The 25,018-nt window shown below is 41.6% G+C and overlaps 1 protein-coding gene across 5 annotated transcripts in view; it reads right to left on the bottom strand.

Annotated features, from left to right (window-relative positions):
- Positions 1–25,018, bottom strand: part of PPIP5K2 (diphosphoinositol pentakisphosphate kinase 2) — a 200,490-nt gene that overhangs the window by 23,448 nt on the left and 152,024 nt on the right. For 3 of the 5 annotated variants that reach the window (XM_077462328.1, XM_077462325.1, XM_077462324.1), the window contains exons 24-26: positions 7,876–8,049; positions 6,911–7,084; positions 4,309–4,375 (exon numbers count right to left, since the gene is read on the bottom strand). In XM_077462328.1, the coding sequence (XP_077318454.1) occupies positions 4,309–4,375; positions 6,911–7,084; positions 7,876–8,049 (415 nt within the window). The remainder of the gene's footprint in view (positions 1–4,308; positions 4,376–6,910; positions 7,085–7,875; positions 8,050–25,018) is intronic. The other 2 variants (XM_077462326.1, XM_077462327.1) reach the window with 1 other exon arrangement.

The following is a 25,018-nucleotide window of genomic DNA, read 5'->3' on the forward strand; positions in this document are numbered from 1 at the left end:
AAAAGCTGTCATGAATGATAAATGTTTATATGTAATGCAATTATTTTATATAAATATTATAAAACATCAGGAAAAAAAAAAAAAAAGAAATAATCTTTCAAAAAATAAATAAAATAAGCTTCCATTGGCAGTTTAGTAAACTCACACTCACATAGCAGTGTACATTAGTTCCATTTGCTAAAACTGGTGTGTTGCCAATATTAAAGTAGAAGAGAAGGCAAATCTTTCTTTTTCATTTTGAATAGAGCAAGGGAGGGTTATCACTCCTATCAGATTTTTTTTCCCCCGCCATTTGTGTCCTATTGTTAAGATTTACCTTCACTTCCTGTCCCATAGCCAAACAGGATATGAGAGAAAATCACGGCAAATTATGGGAATTTCTTGGGGTCACCCAGATCACCAGAACTAGTGTCCCCGTTGGAAGATTTCCCCTATATCCCTTTTCTGGGAACAACCCAAAATTTGGGATTTTCTTTTACTTTCAATTGTAACGGTAAACAGGACAAATAGAGCGGGTGAATCTCCTTACTGAGGACACAGACAGCAGTAAAAACTGACAAGGGTTCTAATCCATCATCACTCTATCCAAAACTAAGTGTGTGTCTTTAATTATACTTTAAAATAAGGAAAACACTGCCACAAATGGCAAGTAGTAAATGATTATCAGAACAATATTTTCAAAGAAAGAGGTATCTGAAAACAGACCGCATAGGACAGGCGCAGGAGGAAGGAAATGAAATCATAAGGAAAAAAATGTTTTTCCCTCGGTTATACTAAAATCTCAGAAGTGCTACTCTATATAACTGGTAGATTATAGGTGGATTATAGTGCAAGCATTCTACTGATACTTTTCTCTTGAGAACTAAAGCAATGTTTTCTGACATGAAAGCAGATACAGCAAAGGAAACTATTAATCATTTGCTATGAACTAGGGGAGGCAGTGGTGATAAAAGCGACATAATTAGGGGAGGGAATAGGTCGCAGTTGGGTGTATAAGAACTCATATCTATTTACACTCAGTGAATAGCGAACATTATATTAGCACAAAATTGCCTTCTGCCTCACTGGCAGATATTTTATTATTTAGCTCAAAAATGGCTGCCTACATTGTATGCAATTCATTTATTAAGGCTATCCTAATGTTTGTAATGGATTTAACAACAATCTTATAAAGAGAAACGAATAAAGTGAAAAGCTTGCCTATAGTCAATGTCTGACAAATCACAGCAAAAATCTGATATGGCACTTGCTGCCAAGATGTATAAAACGGGGACTATGTAAATAAATACACAGGAAAGGGGAATGCCATGAAAGATGTACATAACAGGAAAGCAGAAGGTGGCACAGAATTTTACACAAGGACCATAGCACAGAAAATAGATGTCACACAGGAAATTATATAGATAGGTCGTCACAAGATTTACATCAATATGTACATTACTAGTTCTCTTACGTGAACAGGACATATGGCCAGCTCAGTTATTTTTATTCACCTGATATTCATGGAAACATAGAACAGATGAACCGTATCTTCCTAATGGCATCACTGATCTCTCCAAACACAAAGCCCTTTCAACCAGTCATTAGGGCAATGCCATTAAAAATGCCTGAGAAGCGAATGCCCAATTTTCTAAATTTGTATTTTTTGCATCTGCAAATGTGAGTTCTGATTGGTTTAGTAAGGATCATTGAAAGCGATCTCTGTTTTCCGATTTACTGAAATAAAAGATGAACAGAGTGCCTAAAGTGCAAATGTACAGGAATAGTATATTAACTGTTAAAGGGGAACTCTAGCTTTTCTTAGATATACTCCTATATGTGAAAGAGGTTTAATAAGTGTAAATAAATGTATCAATATGTTAATGTATTATAAATAAGTCTTTCTATGAATAGTCTGTAAATACTTGGTAGTCCTTCTGATTTGCTTGTCCCAACGAGGAGGCTTTGGTGTGTGTGTGGGGGGGGGGATAGAACCACCCTATTAAATGCCCAGTTCCGGGCAAAATTTCTTACAGAAAAATTTTGGTGAGGGAATGATAGCAGATGTCCCTCAGATGGTAAAGGGTCATTATTTTGAGGACAGGGAGGTTCACATTTTGGATAGAGAGGGCAACAGATTTCCAAGAGGCATGAAACAGGCCGTGTACTTCATATTGGAACAATTATCCCTAAACAGAGGTCACTCACATATAAAACTGTTTTACCAAGGCATTTTGGTAGTAGTTCACAGTTTTAACAATAAAACTTACACAAATAACACCTGCCCTACACTACACAGAATCATGGTGATTGGATTGTGGGAATAGAAAAGCATATGCCTTGACACAACTCTGAACACAATGGTAATTGGTTTAAGGTGAACCATGTGCCCTTAAATGCTGGGGTATATGTTCTCAACACTCAGAATTGAAGAAGCTTATTAGATGTAGGGCAAAAGATCTTTAAAATTACAGAAAAAGTTCAGTCCAATGTAACTAACCACTACTCGCTATGCCATGAACTGGATAGACAAGGACATTCACAGAGAGGTTAGAAAAAAGCTTAACTGGTAACAAAAAGAAAAGGCAGTGAGGTTCTTCTAAAGATACAATGGCATAGCACACCCAAAGTATGCTTTCTGATACATTAAAGCGGAGGTTCACACAAAAATGGAACCTCCGCTTTTTGGAACCCCCCCCCCCCCCCTCCGCTGTCACATTTGCACCTTTCAGGGGGGAGGGGGTGCAGATACCTGTATAATACAGGTATTTGCACCCACTTCCGGGAATAGACTCCCGCAGGAGTCTCGCCCCTCCTGCAACGCTTCACTTCCCGATTCCCACACCAAGGATGGCGACGGCAGCTGCCGATAGATTGATCGGCTTCAGCTGCCGACATAGCTGGACCCTGGGACAAGTGTCCATTTATTAAAAGTCTGCAGCTGCAGTATTTGTAGCTATTGGCTTTTAAGATATATATATATATATATATATATATATATATATATCTCAGATCTTTACTTTGTGCATAACACTGAAGACTCTGATGATTTGCTAATCATGACATGGAATATCCTTGTGAACTGTGTGCAAGTTGTGAACTGAGAAAACCAATTATTTCCCCTACAGCTGTTTTCACAGCCATAGCTGTTTTCATTTAGGCTTCAGATGGAACTGTACAATTTGTCCAGAAACCCAAAGGATAGGAATACTGACCACACCAAATTTTAGGATGCAGCCTTAAAGGCTCGGTTCACACTGGAACCAGCTGGGGATCGCACAGGAGCGCTGTGTGTTCCTGTTCCCCAATTCAGGGCCAAATCTATGCCTGAATTCGGCCCTCAAACGGAGCCAAAGACGCACAGTGTTTCTGTGCAGTGAGCTCTGTAGCCGCAACAGAGATATATGAACCGGCTCCATAGGGAGCCAGTCACATTCTCCTGCTATGCGAAGAAACCCGCATCTAATTCACATAGGTGTGAACCCGGCCTAAGTAGTTCACCCAAAAACGAACTCACGCTAAACCTGCTCTCAGCCACAGTCACATTAAGACTAATCTAACCCTGTAAAGCAAAAATCGATATACATACCTTTTCTGCAGCTGCTCCGGTCCCATGCTGAGCTGTCAGCTGTGGCTTCTCTGTGTAGGCGGGTGCAGGAGAGGAAGCCGTCAACAGAAGCTCCATAGTAAGTCATCACTTCCCAGGCATTTCACAGCCATTGTCGACTGTCTCCTGCACACAGCATCCGCCGCTGGAGACCAGACCAGTTTCAGAAAGAGTATGTATAGCGATTTATGTTTTACAGGGTTAGAATGTGGCTGCCAGTAGATTTAGAGTTAGTAAGTTTTTTTTCTGAACTTCCACTTTAATTCTCAATAACAAATGTACAAAAAGCAATAGGTTTAAAAAAAAAATAAAAATAGTATAGTGGCCTAGCCATCTAATGTATCATAATCCATCATAATGTACTTCAGTAATGTATTACTTATAAAGCATATTTGTGTAAATTGGATCTGATATAAAAGGATTCAAAAGGATCAAAAGAATTTTAATGCAAAGTTCTGATTGGTGGGAATTTGGCCTCGTGCAGTGAAATCTAAATTTAAGTCAGAGCAAGATCAAAATGGTGCTTTCACCCATTGCACAGCAAAATATCAGTAGATGTTAAGTGCTGCTAACTGCCACCATGCTTGGATGCACTTTTATGACAAGTAGCAGAGGTTAAAAAAAGCTGGCAGCATCTCATTAGCTTGTTAGCACTATCCAATGTGTTTAACTGTATAATAATAATAATAGAAACAAAAAAAAAAAACAGGAAATATACTTACCTAAGCCACTGTGCTTCTGCTCCAATATTCTGGCTGGTCTTAAATGGCTATTGTTATCTGACAGCACCTAGAAGGAAAGATTTCACTGTGAGATGCATAACAGGTAAGTACTCAAACTGTAATGCTGATATAAGCAACCCTGTCTCAGACAGGTAATGTTAATACTGATGCATGACACACGTTAGTGGAGAAGATACAGAAAACATTGTCATGCAATATTGCCTTCTGACAAGAATCCACTTCACAGATGAGACCTGTGGCAATGGGTTGGTGCAAAGCAAGCAATCAAAACTGTAATGGGCACATCAATTACATAGAAACAAAGGAAAAGGTCAGTAACTGAAGAGTGTTCATTTCTGCAAACCCATGGACACATTTGTACAAGACATCCTGTTTGAAAGAAAGTGCACAAGAAAAGCTGGAAACAAGCAGTTGAAATATGTCAAACCACAAAGTCACTATAGTCCATGCATGAGCCCTATAAAGGACCTGAAGGACAGCTTGCAGCTTGTACCCAATGTAAAAGTCATACCCTTTTCCCTGAAAGAGCTTCAGCTGTACAAACAGATAACAGAGAAACTCTTTGCAGAAAAAGGAACGTGAAGCAGAACCTCTTCCATTATCTGCAAAATGCATAACAGCAAGGGCCAGAAGTCCATATCTAGCAGGACAAGTATCTACAGCCAATCTATAGCTCTGCACGGGCCATAATGAATCATTAATAATAGCCACAGTCCAGAACCTTTAATGCTATTGCAAAATTTGAAACAGCACTAGGGCCAACTAATGAATGAATCCATTGCTATGAAATGAAGAATTCAAAGAAGCTGGCTGTCACCCATTATTTTACACAATTTAGCATGTGAGCAGCATAACACTTAAAGGCAAGGTAAGGACAGGTTGTACAATTTTATGATGACCCACCTAGATTAGCAAAAGCCCACTATGTGTTTTTAAAATTTTTAAAGCCTTTAAAATATAATTAAAATGACAGCCTAGTTGTAGAACTTTCCAGGATAATTACTGAGATTTAAAAAGCCTAGAAAAATCTCCTATTGCTAGATCTATTAGCAAGTTTGAAGAGAACATGTAATTGGCAAAAACTGCTGCGGGTATAAAGTGTAGACACCAACAGATGCTTGCTCATACCTACAGCAGTTTCTAATATCCCCAGCCATTCTGACAAGCACAGCCCCCCACATGTCCAGGTGCTTGCTGCTACCCAACACTCCCACCTATTCCTATAGGGCCCATCACTATGGTGGGCTGCCCTGCTATCCCGAAAACATTTGCAGAAGGTAGGAAGGGGCAGGCAAACGTCAGCACGGAAGCTTAGCTTGTTGGAATGGCCCAGGGTTCAGACATAAAGGCAGGGTATCAGAGCTTGCTGCAGATATGTTTAAGTGCATGCATTTAATACCTGCCGCAGATTCCCCCCCCCCCCCTTTTTTTTTGATGACAGATTCACATATAAAAAAATAAAAAAAAACACCCCTGAAAGAAATATGAAAAGGTATCACACTTCTTATTTTATTAGGCTAGAGACTCGTTTTTCATGCTGACCCTCTTGCTTTAATACCATGCATCATAGGCCCAGAAAAAGTTGCAGACTTCAAACTTCATAATGACTGTCAACATGCATACTTATTCCAGGTAAGGGACTCTAATATTAAAGAACAGCCAAGCAGCTGGCATTTTCAGAAATTAGCAATGGCAATACAATATGGAATATGGAAGCTGCCTTTGCTGACTGAAGCTGTGGGCCAACACCCTGACCGCGGATTCACAACTCAATGACCTCAAAGATTTAGCCAGTGATGTACTGGAACCCTTCATATGCACCTATTTTCAGTGAGTCAATAACTAAGTAAACGGAGGATAAAAGTGACAGCTCCAAGCTTGCGTTTTCAAAGCCAGCTCCCACACACAGCACAAAGAGCAAGGTTGTCTACTAATCATCGCCGTTTCTGCTTAGGCAATTTGTTTTAATGGTTAATAATAACCACAGAGTAAAACAAATGCATTATTTTATATCAAGTGATAACTCACTTTTGGCCCACCAAGTCTATAGCTTGCTTACATGTGACTTTTGTAAATATGGTAGATTCATGGAAGAAGCGCTGTTATGTCAGCTGCCCATACATTAGGTACTTATTGCCAGGAAAGTAGGATTAGTAATGGATTGTCACCCCTTACAGTTAGTATCAAGGCACAAAATTAATGTTCACTTTGCATAAAGAAAATATATTTGACCCCCACAGCATCACTTTTACCAAATTATTCTTAAAAGATTGCCAGATTACTTGATGCCACATTAGTCTTAAAGGACAGCTAAGCCAAAGGTGTTTTTTTTTTACATAGGTATTTGGATATACAGTATTTTACTGTTACTTTGGATTCCTAATTGACCAGGATAGTACAAAGCTAACAATGTTACATGGAAGAGGTGCCAATGAAATAAAATGACATAACAGATTAAGATGTGATATAATACTGAATAGAGAGAACACAAACGCAAAGGTGATTAGATGTCCTTTAATACCATCTCTGATTTTATTGTGCTTAAATAGAAAACAAGTTTAGTGAAGTAAAGTTTAAAAACCTGTTGCCATGAGCCAAAAATACTGGATGTGAAAGCCAATGATTTAGGGGACACAGGGGAAGAAGTGATTTGATCCCCTGATCTGCGTCTTCGACGCCCAGAACCCACAGCACTGGTGTAATGCATCCAGGTACCGATACACTCTGGGCTAGACACACTCAGGGGGCTCTCTTCCTAGAAGTGAGAAAGGGGCAAAAACAGCAAAGCATGCAAAGTTAGAAACAAAGCCAAATGACCAAGTAAACCAAAAAAAAAATCTGGTTTCTAGACTACAAATCATAAAATAAACTTTAATGTGTGGCATGAGAGTAAGCAAATAGCTAATACTACAAACTAGACTTATAAATGTATTAGAAGCAATATTTAAGAAGAGATTATAGAGAAATACTGGAATAAATAAGTCGATCATTGTAGACAGGTGCCAGGTAAATCAATCACTGACTCAAAGGAGGATGTGAAGTGTTGGCAATCACTTCTGTCACAAATAAGGTTAGCATTTTAATTAGGTTTAATGGGCAAATTAGGGACAGGCCACATATAAACAATTCTGAATAAGACTTAAAATTACACACAACAGTTTTACAAAAAACAATAAAGTTCAGAAACAAATATATAAAAATGAGTGTTTCCTCTTAATGTGCTGAGTATTATATGGTCTATATATTAGTATATGCACTGATAGACTTTTAGTGCACATATTGTCATCTTCAAGTAATATGCAAGGCAGTCCCATTATCTTACTGACTATATTTGAGCTGGCATGGGCTTGTCTCAATCCATAAATAAAATGTCTAATATCAAACAGAAAGGAATAATCCTATAAAAAGCCACATTAAAGGAACAAGTGACAAAATTATGTTTAGGAGGAGTTTATAAAGAAAAAAAAAAGAAAAAAAAAAAAGAAGATTACCCAGACTGCCATGATAAAGGGATGGTCATACTGTTAAGAAAAGAAAGGCACTTACCTCCACCGAACCTATCTTTCTGGAACGCGGTAAAGGCGATTTTCTGTGTATGTGAATAGGATCAGACACCATAGGTTTAAACATCACCATGGATCTGTCAGGCTCATCTCTTCTGTATATGCCAGACTCTTCATCACTGTCATTGCCATGGATGTGTTTCTTGGAGCTTTCACTCTTAAAAAAAAAAAAAAAAAAAAAGATTATATATATATATATATATATATATATATATATATATATATATATATATATATACATACATACATACACAGTTGTGTATGATGTCAGAAGCCTTGGCTTTTTACCAGACAAGAAACAGGAAGTGGGCTGTATAAGGTATTTACTGGCAGAAAAAATAAGTTTTACTATCCAAAGTTAAAACAACAAGGGCAACAACAGGAGAGGATTTAATGGATGGAAAGATGAAAAAAAAATGACTGAAGTTCCACTTTAACCACTTCCCGACCGCCGCACGACGATGTACGTCGACAGAATGGCACGGGCAGGCATAAGGGCTTACATGTACGTCCTTGCCTGCCCGCCGGTCGGGGGCCCGATCGGGCCCCCGCCCGGTGCCTGCGGCGGTCGGTATTCGTTCGGGAGCAATCCCGGACGAGGGGACGGCCATTCATTCATGGCCACCCCCTCGCGATCGCTCCCGACGAATGAAAATGTCCCGTGACATCATTTCCTCTCCTGTAATGTAAACACAGGAGAGGAAGTGATGTATTCTCTCCTCCGTGTCGGTATTTTTCGTTCCGGCACCGAGGAGAGAGGTTCGGTGAGTTGCACCAACACACCACACATACAGTAGAACATGCCAGGCACACTCACACCCCCCCTTTACCCCCCGATCACCCCCCAATTACCCCTGCCCCCCCAGTCACAGTGACACCAATTGCTTTTTTTTTTGCATTGGTGTCATTTGTGACTGTAATAACTGTTAGGGCAGTTAGGGTTAGCCCCCTTTAGTTCTAATGTACCCCCCTAACCCCCCCAATAAAGGTTTAACCCCGTGATCACCCCCCAGTGTCACTAAGGCTGGGTTCACATTGCAGCGGTTTATGAGAACGAATGTGATTCGCACCGCACTGCAGTGCAAATCACATCCGATCTCTGTGCGATTCGAGTTCAGCCATACAGATAGTATGGCTGAATTCGTGTCGCACCCGCCGCAAATTCGCACGGGACCCTTTTTTTGGCCCGCAGCAGAATCGGATTGCATGGGTGTTCACACCATGCGATCCGAGTTTGCAGATCGCACTGCGATATGCGAACTGATCTGGGGGTGTCATTAACATTTCACTGACACTCCCAGCAGTTCGCATAGGGCAGTGTGAACTGCCGCCGGGAGGCATGCGATGCGGGAACCCGCCGCGGATTCATGGCGTTCCCGCATCGCTCCAGTGTGAACCCAGCCTAATAAGCGATAGTTTTTCTGATCGCTGTATTAGTGTCACAGGTGACGCTAGTTAGGCAGGTAGGTATTTAGGTTCGCCGCAGCTTTTTATAGCGCCAGGGACCCCCATATACTACCGCATAAAGCCCCCTGATTGCCCCCTAGTTAACCCTTTCACCAGTGATCACCATATAACTGTTACAGGTGACGCTGGTTGGTTAGTTATTTTTTTATAGTTTCAGGGCACCCGCCATTTATTACCTAATAAAGGTTTAACCCCCTGATCACCCGGCGGGTGTCATTTGTGACTGTAATAACTGTTAGGGCAGTTAGGGTTAGCCCCCTTTAGTTCTAAGGTACCCCCCTAACCCCCCCAATAAAGGTTTAACCCCGTGATCACCCCCCGTCGCCAGTGTCACTAAGGCTGGGTTCACATTGCAGCGGTTTATGAGAACGGATGTGATTCGCACCGCACTGCAAACTCGCACGGGACCCTTTTTTATGGTCCGCAGCAGAATCGGATCGCATGGGTGTTCACACCATGCGATCTGAGTTTGCAGATCGCACTGCGATATGCGAACTGATCTGGGGGTGTCATTAACATTTCACTGACACTCCCAGCAGTTAGTAGGTATTTAGGTTCGCCGCAGCTTTTTATAGCGCCAGGGACCCCCATATACTACCGCATAAAGCCCCCTGATTGCCCCCTAGTTAACCCTTTCACCAGTGATCACCATATAACTGTTACAGGTGACGCTGGTTGGTTAGTTATTTTTTTTATAGTTTCAGGGCACCCGCCATTTATTACCTAGTCTCACTAGTGTACCCCTAAATTTAGGGGTGTCTACTTTCCAAAATGGGGTCATTTGGGGGGGGGTTTGTGCCATCTTGGCATTTTATGGCCTTCAAAACTGTAACGCCCTTAGAAAGCCTGAAGGCGGTGCTTGGATTTCGGGGCCCCGTACGCGGCTAGGCTCCCAAAAAGTCCCACATATGTGGTATCCCCGTACTCAGGAGAAGCAGCAGAATTTATTTTGGGGTGTCATTTCACATATGCCCATGGCATGCGTGAGCAATATATCATTTAGTGACAACTTTGTGAAAAAAAAAAATAAATAAATAAAAAAAAAGTTTGTAATTTTCCCGCAACTTGTGGCAAAATATAAAATATTCCATGGACTCAACATGCCTCTCAGCAAATAGCTTGGGGTGTCTACTTTCTAAAATGGGGTCATTTGTGGGGGTTTTGTGCCATCTTGGCATTTTATGGCCTTCAAAACTGTAATAGGTAGTGAGGAGTGAAGTCAAATATTTACGCCCTTAGAAAACCTGAAGGCGGTTCTTGGTTTTCGGGGCCCCGTACGCGGCTAGGCTCCCAAAAAGTCCCACATATGTGGTATCCCCGTACTCAGGAGAAGCAGCAGAATTTATTTTGGGGTGTCATTTCACATATGCCCATAGCATGTGTGAGCAATATATCATTTAGTGCCAACTTTGTGAGAAAAAAAATAAAAAAAATTTTTTTTTGTCATTATTCAATCGCTTGAGGCAAAAAAATAAAATATTCAATGGGCTCAACATGCCACTTATCAATTTCCTTAGGGTGTCTACTTTCCAAAATGGGGTCATTTGGGGGGGTTTTGTACTGCCCTGCCATTTTAGCACCTCAAGAAATGAGATAGGCAGTCGTAAACTAAAAGCTGCGTAAATTCCAGAAAACGTACCTTAGTTTGTAGATGTGACAACTTTTGCGCAAACCAATAAATATACAATTATTGACTTTTTTTTTACCAAAGACATGTGGCTGAATACATTTTGGCCTAAATGTATGACTAAAATTGAGTTTATTGGATTTTTCTAATAACAAAAAGTAGAAAATATCATTTTTTTTTTCAAAATTTGCGGTCTTTTTACGTTTATATCGCAAAAAATAAAAATCGCAGAGGCAATCAAATACCATCAAAAGAAAGCTCTATTTGTGGGAAGAAAAGGACGCAAATTTTGTTTGGGTACAACATTGCATGACCGCGCAATTACCAGTTAAAGCAGCGCAGTGCCAAATTGTAAAAAGACCTCTGGTCATTTACCAGCAAAATGGTCCGGTCTGAAGGTGGTTAAAGAATGCCACACAAAGACCACGTTTATGCAAGTACAATGTTATGCCTCACTCACAGATGTTTGGAGGCATTGTCAGGTTCTGATGTAAAACTACCAGCATTTTCCCCACAGTCAGAAAGCCGCAGATGGCATGTAAAGCTGCTCATAGAAGTAAAAGGTTGTATGCAATTGTACTTGTGTAAACACTTTATTTTTCTTGCATCAGTGTTTACCAAGCATGCACATGCGACCTATTCCCCAAACACAAAACTTTACATTTTAATAATGGGTTTATGGACTCAATATTAGAAGAAAAAATGCAACAAGACAGCATTCCAAAAAATGTTGGTACACATGCGGGCAATAATGAATTTAAAATTTAATATAAAATTTAATTATTTTAATATAAAATACTGATGACAAGCCGGATGTTGAAAAAACCTGTACATTCCCCCCGGTGGTAGATCCAAGGTCAAAAGGAAGGAAAAATAATAGGATTTTGTGAATTAAGGGATACAGGATGAAGTATTCAGGTACATGGGCTTACTATGCTGCCTTCAGAAGATTGGACACTGGCAAACAAACAGCTGTAAAATCAGTCCAGTATACCCCTCCCACTCCCAGTCTGCCTCAGTTTTGTAGCATACAAAACTGAGGCAGAGGTAGGACCTGTGTCCTTTGATTTACTCCAAGAAACAGATTTCCTAATTCCAGCACCAAACTTGTATGACCTACAATGCCAGAGCAAGCCTAGTTTGGCTGGTCAAGCTTACGGGACAATTCTCAAACTGCTACCTCTGCATAATGAGAGCAGAGTTGCAACTGTCTGGAGGGAAATCTGGCTTAAGGAACTGCCTTGGAGGCAGCAACAAAACCCTAAATCCTCAATCAAAAGCTGAGGGTTGGCTGAACTGTGGAGTCCAAACATGGTAGCTGACAGTGCCTGAGGAAGTAAACATTGGACAGGGCCTTATTTAACCACTTTCAGACCGGACCATTTTGCTGGTAAATGACCAGAGGTCTTTTTACACTTTGGCACTGCGCTGCTTTAACTGGTAATTGCGCGGTCATGCAATGTTGTACCCAAACAAAATTTGCGTCCTTTTCTTCCCACAAATAGAGCTTTCTTTTGATGGTATTTGATTGCCTCTGCGATTTTTATTTTTTGCGATATAAACGTAAAAAGACCGCAAATTTTGAAAAAAAATGATATTTTCTACTTTTTGTTATTAGAAAAATCCAATAAACTCAATTTTAGTCATACATTTAGGACAAAATGTATTCAGCCACATGTCTTTGGTAAAAAAAAAGTCAATAATTGTATATTTATTGGTTTGCGCAAAAGTTGTCACATCTACAAACTAAGGTACGTTTTCTGGAATTTACGCAGCTTTTAGTTTACGACTGCCTATCTCATTTCTTGAGGTGCTAAAATGACAGGGCAGTACAAAACCCCCCCAAATGACCCCATTTTGGAAAGTAGACCCCCTAAGGAAATTGATAAGAGGCATGTTGAGCCCATTGAATATTTTATTTTTTTGCCTCAAGCGATTGAATAATGACAAAAAAAAAATTTTTTTTTTTTTTTTACACAAAGTTGTCACTAAATGATATATTGCTCACACATGCTATGGGCGTATGTGAAATGACACCCCAAAATAAATTCTGCTGCTTCTCCTGAGTACGGGGATACCACATATGTGGGACTTTTTGGGAGCCTAGCCGCGTACAGGGCCCCGAAAACCAAGCACCGCCTTCAGGCTTTCTAAGGGCGTAAATTTTTGATTTCACGCCTCACTACCTATTACAGTTTTGAAGGCCATAAAATGCCAAGATGGCACAAAACCCCCACAAATGACCCCATTTTAGAAAGTAGACACCCCAAGCTATTTGCTGAGAGGCATGTTGAGTCCATGGAATATTTTATATTTTGCCACAAGTTGCGGGAAAATTACAAACTTTTTTTTTTTTTTTTTTTTTTTCACAAAGTTGTCACTAAATGATATATTGCTCATGCATGCCATGGGCATATGTGAAATGACACCCCAAAATAAATTCTGCTGCTTCTCCTGAGTACGGGGATACCACATATGTGGGACTTTTTGGGAGCCTAGCCGCGTACGGGGCCCCGAAAACCAAGCACCGCCTTCAGGCTTTCTAAGGGCGTAATTTTTTGAGTTCACTTCTCACTACCTATTACAGTTTTGAAGGCCATAAAATGCCAAGATGGCACAAAACCCCCACAAATGACCCCATTTTAGAAAGTAGACACCCCAAGCTATTTGCTGAGAGGCATGTTGAGTCCATGGAATATTTTATATTTTGCCACAAGTTGCGGGAAAATTACAAACTTTTTTTTTTTTTCACAAAGTTGTCACTAAATGATATATTGCTCACGCATGCCATGGGCATATGTGAAATGACACCCCAAAATAAATTCTGCTGCTTCTCCTGAGTACGGGGATACCACATATGTGGGACTTTTTGGGAGCCTAGCCGCGTACGGGGCCCCAAAAACCAAGCACCGCCTTCAGGCTTTCTAAGGGCGTTACAGTTTTGAAGGCCATAAAATGCCAAGATGGCACAAACCCCCCCCCCCAAATGACCCCATTTTAGAAAGTAGACACCCCTAAATTTAGGGGTACACTAGTGAGACTAGGTAATAAATGGCGGGTGCCCTGAAACTATAAAAAAATAACTAACCAACCAGCGTCACCTGTAACAGTTATATGGTGATCACTGGTGAAAGGGTTAACTAGGGGGCAATCAGGGGGCTTTATGCGGTAGTATATGGGGGTCCCTGGCGCTATAAAAAGCTGCGGCGAACCTAAATACCTACCTGCCTAACTAGCGTCACCTGTGACACTAATACAGCGATCAGAAAAACGATCGCTTATTAGGCTGGGTTCACACTGGAGCGATGCGGGAACGCCACGAATGCGCGGCGGGTTCCCGCATCGCATGCCTCCCGGCGGCAGTTCACACTGCCCTATGCGAACTGCTGGGAGTGTCAGTGAAATGTTAATGACACCCCCAGATCAGTTCGCATATCGCAGTGCGATCTGCAAACTTGGATCGCATGGTGTGAACACCCATGCGATCCGATTCTGCTGCGGACCAAAAAAAGGGTCCCGTGCGAGTTTGCGGCGGGTGCGGCGGGTGCGACACGAATTCAGCCATACTATCTGTATAGCTGAACTCGAATCGCACAGAGATCGGATGTGATTTGCACTGCAGTGCGGTGCGAATCACATCCGTTCTCATAAACCGCTGCAATGTGAACCCAGCCTTAGTGACACTGGCGACGGGGGGTGATCACGGGGTTAAACCTTTATTGGGGGGGTTAGGGGGGTACCTTAGAACTAAAGGGGGCTAACCCTAACTGCCCTAACAGTTATTAGTCACAAATGACACCTGCCGGGTGATCAGGGGGTTAAACCTTTATTAGGTAATAAATGGCGGGTGCCCTGAAACTATAAAAAAATAACTAACCAACCAGCGTCACCTGTAACAGTTATATGGTGATCACTGGTGAAAGGGTTAACTAGGGGGCAATCAGGGGGCTTTATGCGGTAGTATATGGGGGTCCCTAGCGCTATAAAAAGCTGCGGCGAACCTAAATACCTACCTGCCTAACTAGCGTCACCTGTGACACTAATACGGCGATCAGAAAAATGATCGCTTATTAGGCTGGGTTCACACTGGAGCGATGCGGAAACGCCGCGAATCCGCGGCGGGTTCCCGCATCGCATGCCTCCCGGCGGCAGTTCACACTGCCCTATGCGAACTGCTGGGAGTGTCAGTGAAATGTTACTGACACCCCCAGATCAGTTCGCATATCGCAGTGCGATCTGCAAACTCGGATCGCATGGTGTGAACACCCATGCGATCCGATTCTGCTGCGGGCCAAAAAAAGGGTCCCGTGCGAATTTGCGGCGGGTGCGGCGGGTGCGGCGGGTGCGGCGAATGGCTGAACTCGAATCGCACAGAGATCGGATGTGATTTGCACTGCAGTGCGGTGCGAATCACATTCGTTCTCATAAACCGCTGCAATGTGAACCCAGCCTTAGTGACACTGGCGACGGGGGGTGATCACGGGGTTAAACCTTTATTGGGGGGGTTAGGGGGGTACATTAGAACTAAAGGGGGCTAACCCTAACTGCCCTAACAGTTATTACAGTCACAAATGACACCAATGCAAAAAAAAAAAAAAAAAAAAAAAAAATGACATTGGTGTCACTGTGACTGGGGGGCAGGGGTAATTGGGGGGGTGATCGGGGGGTAAAGGGGGGGTGTGAGTGTGCCTGGCATGTTCTACTGTGTGTGGGATGTGTTGGTGCAACTCACTAATCCGCTCTCCTCCGTGTCGGAACGAAAAATACCGACACGGAGGAGAGAATACATCACTTCCTCTCCTGTGTTTACATTACAGGAGAGGAAGTGATGTCACCGGGGATTTCCATTCGTCGGGAGCGATCGCGAGGGGGTGGCCATGAATGAATGGCCGTCCCCTCGTCCGGGATCGCTCCCGAACGAAAACCGACCGCCGCAGGCACCGGGCGGGGGCCCGATCGGGCCCCCGACCCGCGGGAGGCAAATCACGTACATTTACGTGCTTATGCCTGCCCGTGCCATTCTGCCGACGTACATCGGCGTTAGGCGGTCGGCAAGTGGTTAAGAGACGTTTGCTTTTTTTTTTATTTTTTTTTTATTAAATAATAAAAGCACATCATTTTGCAGGTGCAGGTTTGCAAAAAAAATATATATATAAAAAATGTATTTTCTTTCTTTTTTACTTGGACCCTGGAGAGCATTGAATGCCCAATCAGCAGATTGCAGATGCCATGCAGGACTCCTGCAGACTTCTTAAATATCTGTCTCTGCTCATACCCCATACGGGCAGACAGATACACACTGACAGGAAAAATGAATGAACTACCAGAGCGCGCAACAGTGATACAAGCCGACAACCGCAAAGGATGTTGGGACTTGTAGTTTCCCATTCACAGAGGGCTGTGAATGAATGTCATGGCAGGGGAGGCAGTATCCTTAAAGCGGAGGTCCACCCTAAAGTGGACCTTCCGCTCATCGGAACCCTCCCCCCCTCCGGCCCCACAATTGGCACCTTTCAGGGGGGAGGGGGTGCAGATACCTGTACAGTACAGGTATCTGCACCCACTTCCGGGATAGCTCTCTGCGAAAAGGGGCGTAGATTACGCCCCTTTCCGAAAGTCCCCCGCTGCCTGCTGGGAAACACACAGATCTCAGAGGCAGCGGGTCCATCCTTATCGCGCAGCGCAACTCGTGCATGCGCAGTAGGGAATCGGGAAATGAAGCCGAAAGGCTCCACTTCCTGATTCCCATACCCAAGATGGCGGCGGCAGCACCCGAGAGACTATCAAGAGATCGGCTTCAGGTGCCGACATCGCGGGCGCGCTGGACAGGTAAGTGTCACTATTTTAAAAGTCAGCAGCTGCAGTATTTGTAGCTGCTGGCTTTTAAAAAAAATTAAATAAAAAAATAAAAAAACGCGGAGTCCCGGCGGACTCCCGCTTTAAGTTTTGGAGTTACGTATGCAGACTGAGACTCCTCTTGTACCAATTTCTTAAATAAGGAAACAGTCCAATACTACCTTAAAATGACTGTGTAGTAGTAACTGCACTCCCAGGGAAAGAAAGCCCAAACTCTGAAGAAGAAAGCGTGTAAGCACACTTGCAGCCCGTGCACTGAGTCAGCTATCATGGCTGCAGTTTTTCCCATGCACTCAGACACAGTAGCTGAAAAACCTTCCCTAGATAAAAATCACAAGCTGATCAGGCCCCAGGATCGCTGCCCCTGTGCTTATAATCCACCATCCCATGGTACAGATTGTGAAACTGCACCAAGGGTACTCACAAAATGTATGCCAAAGCCGGAAGTAATAATGCCTTTTGTCACATTGTGGAAGGGTATGTGCAAGGGAATCAAGAAGCCCAGGTGAAATTCAGAGGATTGCAGATTTGAGTTAGGTTCAGGTGATGGAGTGTACATGAACAGTATTGTCCACTATAGAGGTGACGTGTGTAGGTGAGGGGCCCAGGGTCCCTGCAGCCACAGAAGCAGCTGTTGAGCAGCCATTGTATATAATGGTGCAGCTCCTCTTCCCAACAAGGATGGGGGGGGGGGGGGGGGCTGAAAGTATTGCAGTATCCAGTATGCAGCAGCACCCAATATACACAAATACTTCATACAAGGAAATTATCTTTTTATATGAAGAATGACTAGATTTCATAGGAGCAGCATGTTGTGAATGGGTCCGGAAATGGCATTTTTTATATATATATATATATATATATATATATATATATATATATATATATATATATATATATATATATATATATATATATATATATACATATACATATATACATATACATATACACACACACACACACACACACACACACACACACACACACACACACACACACACAGACACAGTTTAAAAAAAATTAAAGGGACACTAAAAGGCTGAATTCAAAATGAAAAAATTATGAAGCAGGCTAGTCCATGTTGCTGAAATTTCATTGCAACTCAAAAAAATGGTAGTTTGTATGGCCTCCATATGCTTGTATGTATGTATGTATGCATGCCTGACAATGTTGGGGCATGCTCCTAATGAGACAATGCTCCTAATGAGACAACGGATGGTGTCCTGGGGTATTTCCTCCCAAATCTGGACCAGGGCATCACTGGGCTCTGAAACACACTGAGATGCAACCTGGTGGCATTGGATAAACCAATACATAAAACATAAAACACATTCAATGGTAACAATTTCTTCATCCTCCAGGAACTGGCTTCATACTCTTACCACATGAAGCCGGGCATTGTCGTGCACCAGGAGGAACCCAGGACCCACTGCACCAGCGTAGGGTCTGACAATGGGTCCAAGGATTTCATCCCAAAACCTAATGGCAGTCAGGGTGCCACCACCAAACCGGTCATGCTGAGCGATGTTACAGGAAACATAACCTTCTCCACAGCTTCTCCAGACCGTTTCATGTCTGTCTCATGTGCTCAGGGTAAACCTGTCCATCTGTGAAAAGCACAAGGCGCCAGTGGCAGACCTGACAATTCTGGTGTTCAATGGCAAATGCCAAATTGCGCTCCATGGCGCTGGGCAGTGCAGCACAGGGCCCACTAGAAGTCGAGCTCTCAGGCCACCCTCATGAAGTCGGTTTCTGATTGTTTGGTCAGAGACATTCACACCCGTTGCCTGCTGGGAGGACAATTTGTAGGGCTCTGGCAGGGCTCATCCTGTTTCTTTTTGCACAAAGGAGCAGATACCGGGTCCTGCTGATGGGTTAAGGAACCTTTCTACAGCCCTGTCCAGCTCTTCTAGAGTAACTGCCTGTCTCCTGGAATCTCCCTTCATGTTTTTGAGACTGTACTGGGAGACACAGCAAACCTTCTGACAATGGCACATATTGAGGTGCCATCCTGGAGGAGTTGGACTGCCTGTGCATCCTCTATAGGGTTCAGGTATCGCTTCAAGCTACCAGTAGTGACACTGACCCTAGCCAAATGCAAAACTAGCAAAAACAGTCAGAAAAGATGAGTATGTGAATTCAGCCCTCTGTAGGTTGATGATTTTCATTTACATCAAACGATGTGACATCCTTTCATTCCTAACACATTACCCAGTCCATATCAGTATAGATAACCAGAATGATATTTTTCCTCGTTGAGCTCTGATGTGTTTTCAAAGTGTTCCTTTATTTTTTTTGAGCAGTGTGCATATATACACACACACACACACACACACACACACACACACACACACAGAGTTAAGTCCATATATATTTGGAAACAGGCAAATTTTCATACTTTTGGCTCTATATGACGCCAGAATAAAATTAAAGCGCAACAATCCAAATGAATTTGAAGTGCAGATTATCAGCTTTAATTCAAGGGGTTAAATATACATAGTACAAATTTTAGGAACTGCAACCATTTTTATACACATTCCCCCCATTTTCAGGGGCTCAAATGTAATTGAACAAATATAATAAATAAATAAAATTTTAATTTGTAATATTTTGTTGAGAAATCTTTACTGGCAATGACTGCCTGAAGTCTGGAATCCATGAACATCACCAAAGACTGGGTTTTCCTCCTTTCTGATGCTTTGCCAGGCTCTAACTGCAGCTGTCGTCCGTTCTTTGTCTTTCTGTCTTTAGTTTTGCCTTCAGCAAGAGAAATGCATGCTCAATTGGGTTGAGATCAGGTGACTGCCTCGGCAATTGTAGAATAATCCACTTCTTTTCCTTCAAATGCTCCTGGGTTGCTTTTGCAGTGTCTTTTGCATCATTGTCCATCTGTACTGTGAAGCGCCGTCCAATCAACTTTGCTGCATTTGGCTGAACCTGGGCTGACAGTATATCTCTGAACACTGCATAATTCATCTGGCTGCTTCTGTCTTCAGTTACATCATCAATTAACACCAATGACTCAGTGCCACTGGAAGCCATGCATACTATTGTGATTACACTGCCTCCACCATGTTTTACAGATGATGTTGTGCGATTTGGACTATAAGCTGTTCAAAGCCTTCTCAATACTTTTTTCTTCCCATCATTCTGGTAAAGATTAATCTTAGTTTAATCCGTCCAAAGAATGCTTTTCCAGAACTGGTCTGGCTTTTTTTAGAGGTTTTTTTTTGGCAAAGTCTAATTTGGCTTTTTTATTCTTCAGGCTTATGAATGGTTTTGCACCTTGTGGTAAACCCTCTGTAATTGCTCTTGTGAAGTTTTCTCTTGATTGTAGACTTTGACAATAATATGCTCACCTCCTAGAGAGTGTCATTCACTTGTCTGGATGTTGTGAATGGGTTTTTCTTTACCATAGAGAGGATCCTGTGATCATCTGCCACTGTTGTCTTCCGTGGATGTCCAGGCCTTTTTATGTTGCTGAGCTCACCAGTGCGTCATTCTTCCCTCAGAATGTACCAAACTGTTGATTTGGCCACTTCTAATGTTGCTGCTATCTCTCTGATGGGATTCATTCGTTTTTGAAGCCTTACAATAGCCTGTTTTTTTTTTTTTTTAAACTTGCATTTTTTTTTCATAAAAGGAGGTTGAATGTCTCTAAATGTGAAATGCATTTAGTAATACATATTTTGCAGAATTGACAACAGAAAACAATCTGAAAATGTTCTTAACCGGTTCCCGACCAGCGCACGCCGATGAACGTCGGCAGAATGGCACGGGCAGGCATATTGGTGTACAGGTACGTCCAATCTTTAATGCTACCCTGCCATCGTGAGAGCGCCGCCAGCGCCAGCCATAATGTCGCAGTCACAATAAAAAAAATATTTAAAAAAAAAAAAAAATCGCTGATCGCCGCCATTACTAGTAAACAAAATAATAAAAAATTATTAATAAAACTAACCCTATTTTGTAAACGCTATAACTTTTCCGCAAACCAATCAATCGCTTATTGCGATTTGTATTACCAAAAATATGTAGAAGAATACGTATCGGCCTAAAAACTGAGGGAAATTTATATATATATATATATATATATATATATATATATATATATATATATATTTTTTTTTTTTGGGGGGGATATTATAACAAAAAGTAAAAAATAAAGTGTTTTTTTCAAAATTGTCGCTCTATTTTTGTTTATAGCGCAAAAAATAAAAACCGCAGGGGTGATCAAATACCACCAAAAGAAAGCTCTATTTGTGGGAAAAAAAGGATGTCAATTTAGTTTGGGAGCCACGTCGCACGGCCACGCAATTATCAGTTAAAGCGACGCAGTGCCGAATCGCAAAAAGTGGTCTGGTCTTTGACCAGCAAAATGGTCCGGTCTGTAAATGGTTAATTAAAACTGGCGACCTGGCGAGTTAAAAAAAAAAATGTAACATTCTTGTGCAGTGGCCAAGGCTAGCTTCACTATTATACAATGTTATAAATGTACCCCCATACCTCTAACTATCACACAATGTGCGATAATTAAAGAGTGACTAAACAAAAACATTTTATATAGCCCTTAGATGCGGATTTGTGAATGGGTCAGGAATTGTCAACCTACGCCAAAACCCAATCACACATGCAGTGGATATAAAAAGTCCTCTGTTAACCGCTTAAGGACCGCCTCGCGCCGATATACGTCAGCAGAATGGCACAGCTGGGCACAATCACGTACCTGTACGTTCCCTTTAAGTGCCCAGCCGTGGGTCGCGAGTGTGCCGCTGGCGGCGCACTCGCGACCCGGTCCTGAGCTCCGTGACTGTGGTTGTGGGACCCGCAGACCCGATTGCCGCCGATGTCTCGCGAACGGGTCACAGAGCTGAAGAACGAGGCAAGGTAAGTGTAAACAAACCTTTCCTCGTGCTTCCTAGTGAGGTTGTCACTGATAGTCTGTTCTCTGTTAGAGGGAAAGATGATCAGTGACGTCAGACGCCAAGCCACGCTCCCTACAATTAAAAACACACACACTTAACCCCTACACTGGCCCCTAGTGGTTAACCCCTTTACTGCCAGTGACATTTTTACAGTAATCAACGCATTTTTAACAGCACTGATTGCTGTATTAATGCCAATGGTCCCAAAAATATGTGAAAATTGTCCGACGTGTCCGCCATGTCACAATAAAAAACGCTGATCGCGGCCATTACTAGTTAAAAAAAAAAAAAAAAAGATGAATAAATATGCCATAAAACTATCCCCTATTTTGTAGACGCTATAACTTTTGCGCAAACCAATCAATAAAAAACGCTTACTGCATTTTTTTTAACCAAAAATATGTAGAATAATACATATCGGCCTAAACTGAGGAAAAAAATATATATTTTTTTTATATATTTTTGGGGGATATTTATTATACCAAAGGGCCTGCAGGGTTCCTAGGTCATTCTCCTTCACTAGGCAAAAAATTTCTGCCTGGGAGCAGAGAGGGTCGTTAGCACAGGGACTGCCCTCCGGGGCAGGACTAAAGTTCTGTGTATTGTGTTACAATTTTTGCCTAGTTCTCCTAATGGCAGGCTAACAAACCCATTTAGTTACAGAGAGGAGCTGTGTCGGTCGGTGAATATAAGAGAAATGTTTTTTTATATAATTTTTTGGGGATATTTATTATAGCAAAAAGTAAAAAATATTGAATTTTTTTCAAAATTGTCGCTCTATTTTTGTTTATATCGCAAAAAATAAAAACCGCAGAGGTGATCAAATACCACCAAAAGAAAGCTCTATTTGTGGGAAAAAAGGGACAGCGATTTTGTTTGGGAGCCACGTCGCATGACTGCGCAATTGTCAGTTAAAACGACGCAGTGCCGAATTGCAAAAAGGGGCTTGGTCCTTTGCCTGGAAAATGGTCCAGGGCTTAAGTGGTTAAAATGTCAGGTTCCTGTGATGTAAAAAAACGAGACCAACATAAATCTTTCAGAACTTTTTCCACCATTAATGTGATCTATAAACTTTACAACTCAGTTGAAAAACAAACTGAAATCTTTTAGGGGGGGGGGGGGGGGGAGTAAAAAAAATAAAAATAAAAAAAATAAAGTGGTTGCATAAGTGTGCACAACCTCTTATAACTGGGGATGTAGTTATGTTCAGAATTAAGCAATCACATTCAAACTTAAATAGGAGTCAGTACACTCCACTCCTACACTCCATTATTTAAAGCACATCTGATTAACCCCAAATAAAGTTCATATGTTCTAGTAGGTCTTTCCTATCAATTTCTTAGTTGCATCCCACAGCAAAAGCCACGGTCCACAGAGAGCTTTCAAAGCATCTGAGGGATCTCATTGTTAAAAGGTATAAGTCAGGAAAAGGGTACAAATGAATTTCCAAGGCATTAGATATACCATGGAACACAGTAAAGAGTCATCTTCAAGTGGAGAAAATATTGCACAAGGGAGACATTACCCAGAGCATGGCATCCCTTCAAAATTGATGAAAAGACTAGAACAACACTGGTCAGGAAGGGTGCCAAGAGACCTACAGCAACATTAAAGGCATTGCAGGAATATCTGGCAAGTAATGGCTGTGTGGTACATGTGACAACAATCTCTCGTATTCTTCATATATCTGGGCTATGGGGTAGAGTGGCAAGACGGAAGCCTTTTCTTAAGAAAAATATCCAAACCCGGGTAAAATCATGAAAAAACACAACTAGAGTCTCCCAAAAGCATGTGGGAAAATGTGCTATGTTCTGATGAAACCAAGGTTGAACTTTTTGGCCATAACATCATGCTTTGGGGCGGTTTTTCTTCAGCTGCAACAGGGGGCTTAGTCAAGGTCGAGGGAATCACGAACAGTTCCAAATACCAGTCAGTATTGGCACAAAACCTTCAAGCTTCTGCTAGAAAGCTGAACATGAAGAGGAACTTCATCTTTCAGCATGACAACAACCCAAAGCATACATATAAAATCAACAAAGGAATGGCTTCACCAGAAGAAGATTAAACTTTTGGAATGGCCCAGCCAGAGCCCAGACCTGAATCCAATTGAAAATCTGTGGGGTGATCTAAAGAGGGCTGTGCAGGAGATGCCCTCGCAATCTGACAGACATGGAGTGTTTTTGCAATCAGTCAAGATGTGCCATGCTCATGGACTCATACCCAAAAAGACTGAGTGTTTTAATAAAATCAAAAAGTGCTTCAACAAAGTATTAGTTTAAGGGTGTGCACACTTATGCAACCATATTATTTATTTTTTTACTTCCCTGCACCTAAAAGATTTGTTTGCTGTTCAACTGAGTTGTACAGTTTATAGGTCACATTAAAAGGTGGAAAAGATCTGAAATGATGTATCTTTGTCTCATAATTTTACATCACAGAAACCTGACATTTTAACAGGGGTGTGTAGACTTTTTAGATCCACTGTAAAATATATATATATATACACACACAAACTATATATAAATTAAAATGTTGTAATATTTCATAAAAGGAGGTTGAAACGTCTAACCGTGAATAGCATTTCAGTATTACATGGTTTGCAGAATTGGCAACAATGGAAAACAATTTGAAAATGTTCTTAATTAAAACTGGCGTCCTGGTGAGTTAAGAAATTGAACATTCTTGTACAATGGCCAAGGCTAGATTCATAGTTATTCAATGTTATAAAGATATTTAAAAAATGACTCAAATTTCTTTTTTCTTTGGTCATTCTGCCAGTAACACACTTTCTGTACTTGGGCAACATTTCACTCAGAGGACTGTATCTATTGAAAGATGTAGCAATGTCACCCTAAGACTGGACAATAGAACGCCTCCCTTTTCCTCTTCTCCATAACAGAGGGGCAGGTTCCGTAGTCCTCAAAGATAACTGAATGTTGCAATGGTTAAGACTGACCAGTGAGCACAGGACGTTATTGACCCACAAGGAGGTTTCAGGCAGATTGATGTGCCCCCCCATCCAAAACAAAATGCTTCTAATTGGTTATTTGACAGACAAGAAGGAACATATTAGAAAAGTTAATTGTTCAAAATACACACACACACACACACACACACACACACACACATTATACACTATATATATATATATATATATATATATATATATATATATATATATATATATATATATATATATATATATATATAAAATATCACACACATAGTACACCCCTCACATTTTTGTA

Source organism: Lithobates pipiens, unplaced genomic scaffold (assembly GCF_037356315.1).
Source record: "Lithobates pipiens isolate NorthernLeopardFrog02 unplaced genomic scaffold, aLitPip1_a1.2 Scaffold_3, whole genome shotgun sequence".
NCBI classification, from domain to species: domain Eukaryota; kingdom Metazoa; phylum Chordata; class Amphibia; order Anura; family Ranidae; genus Lithobates; species Lithobates pipiens.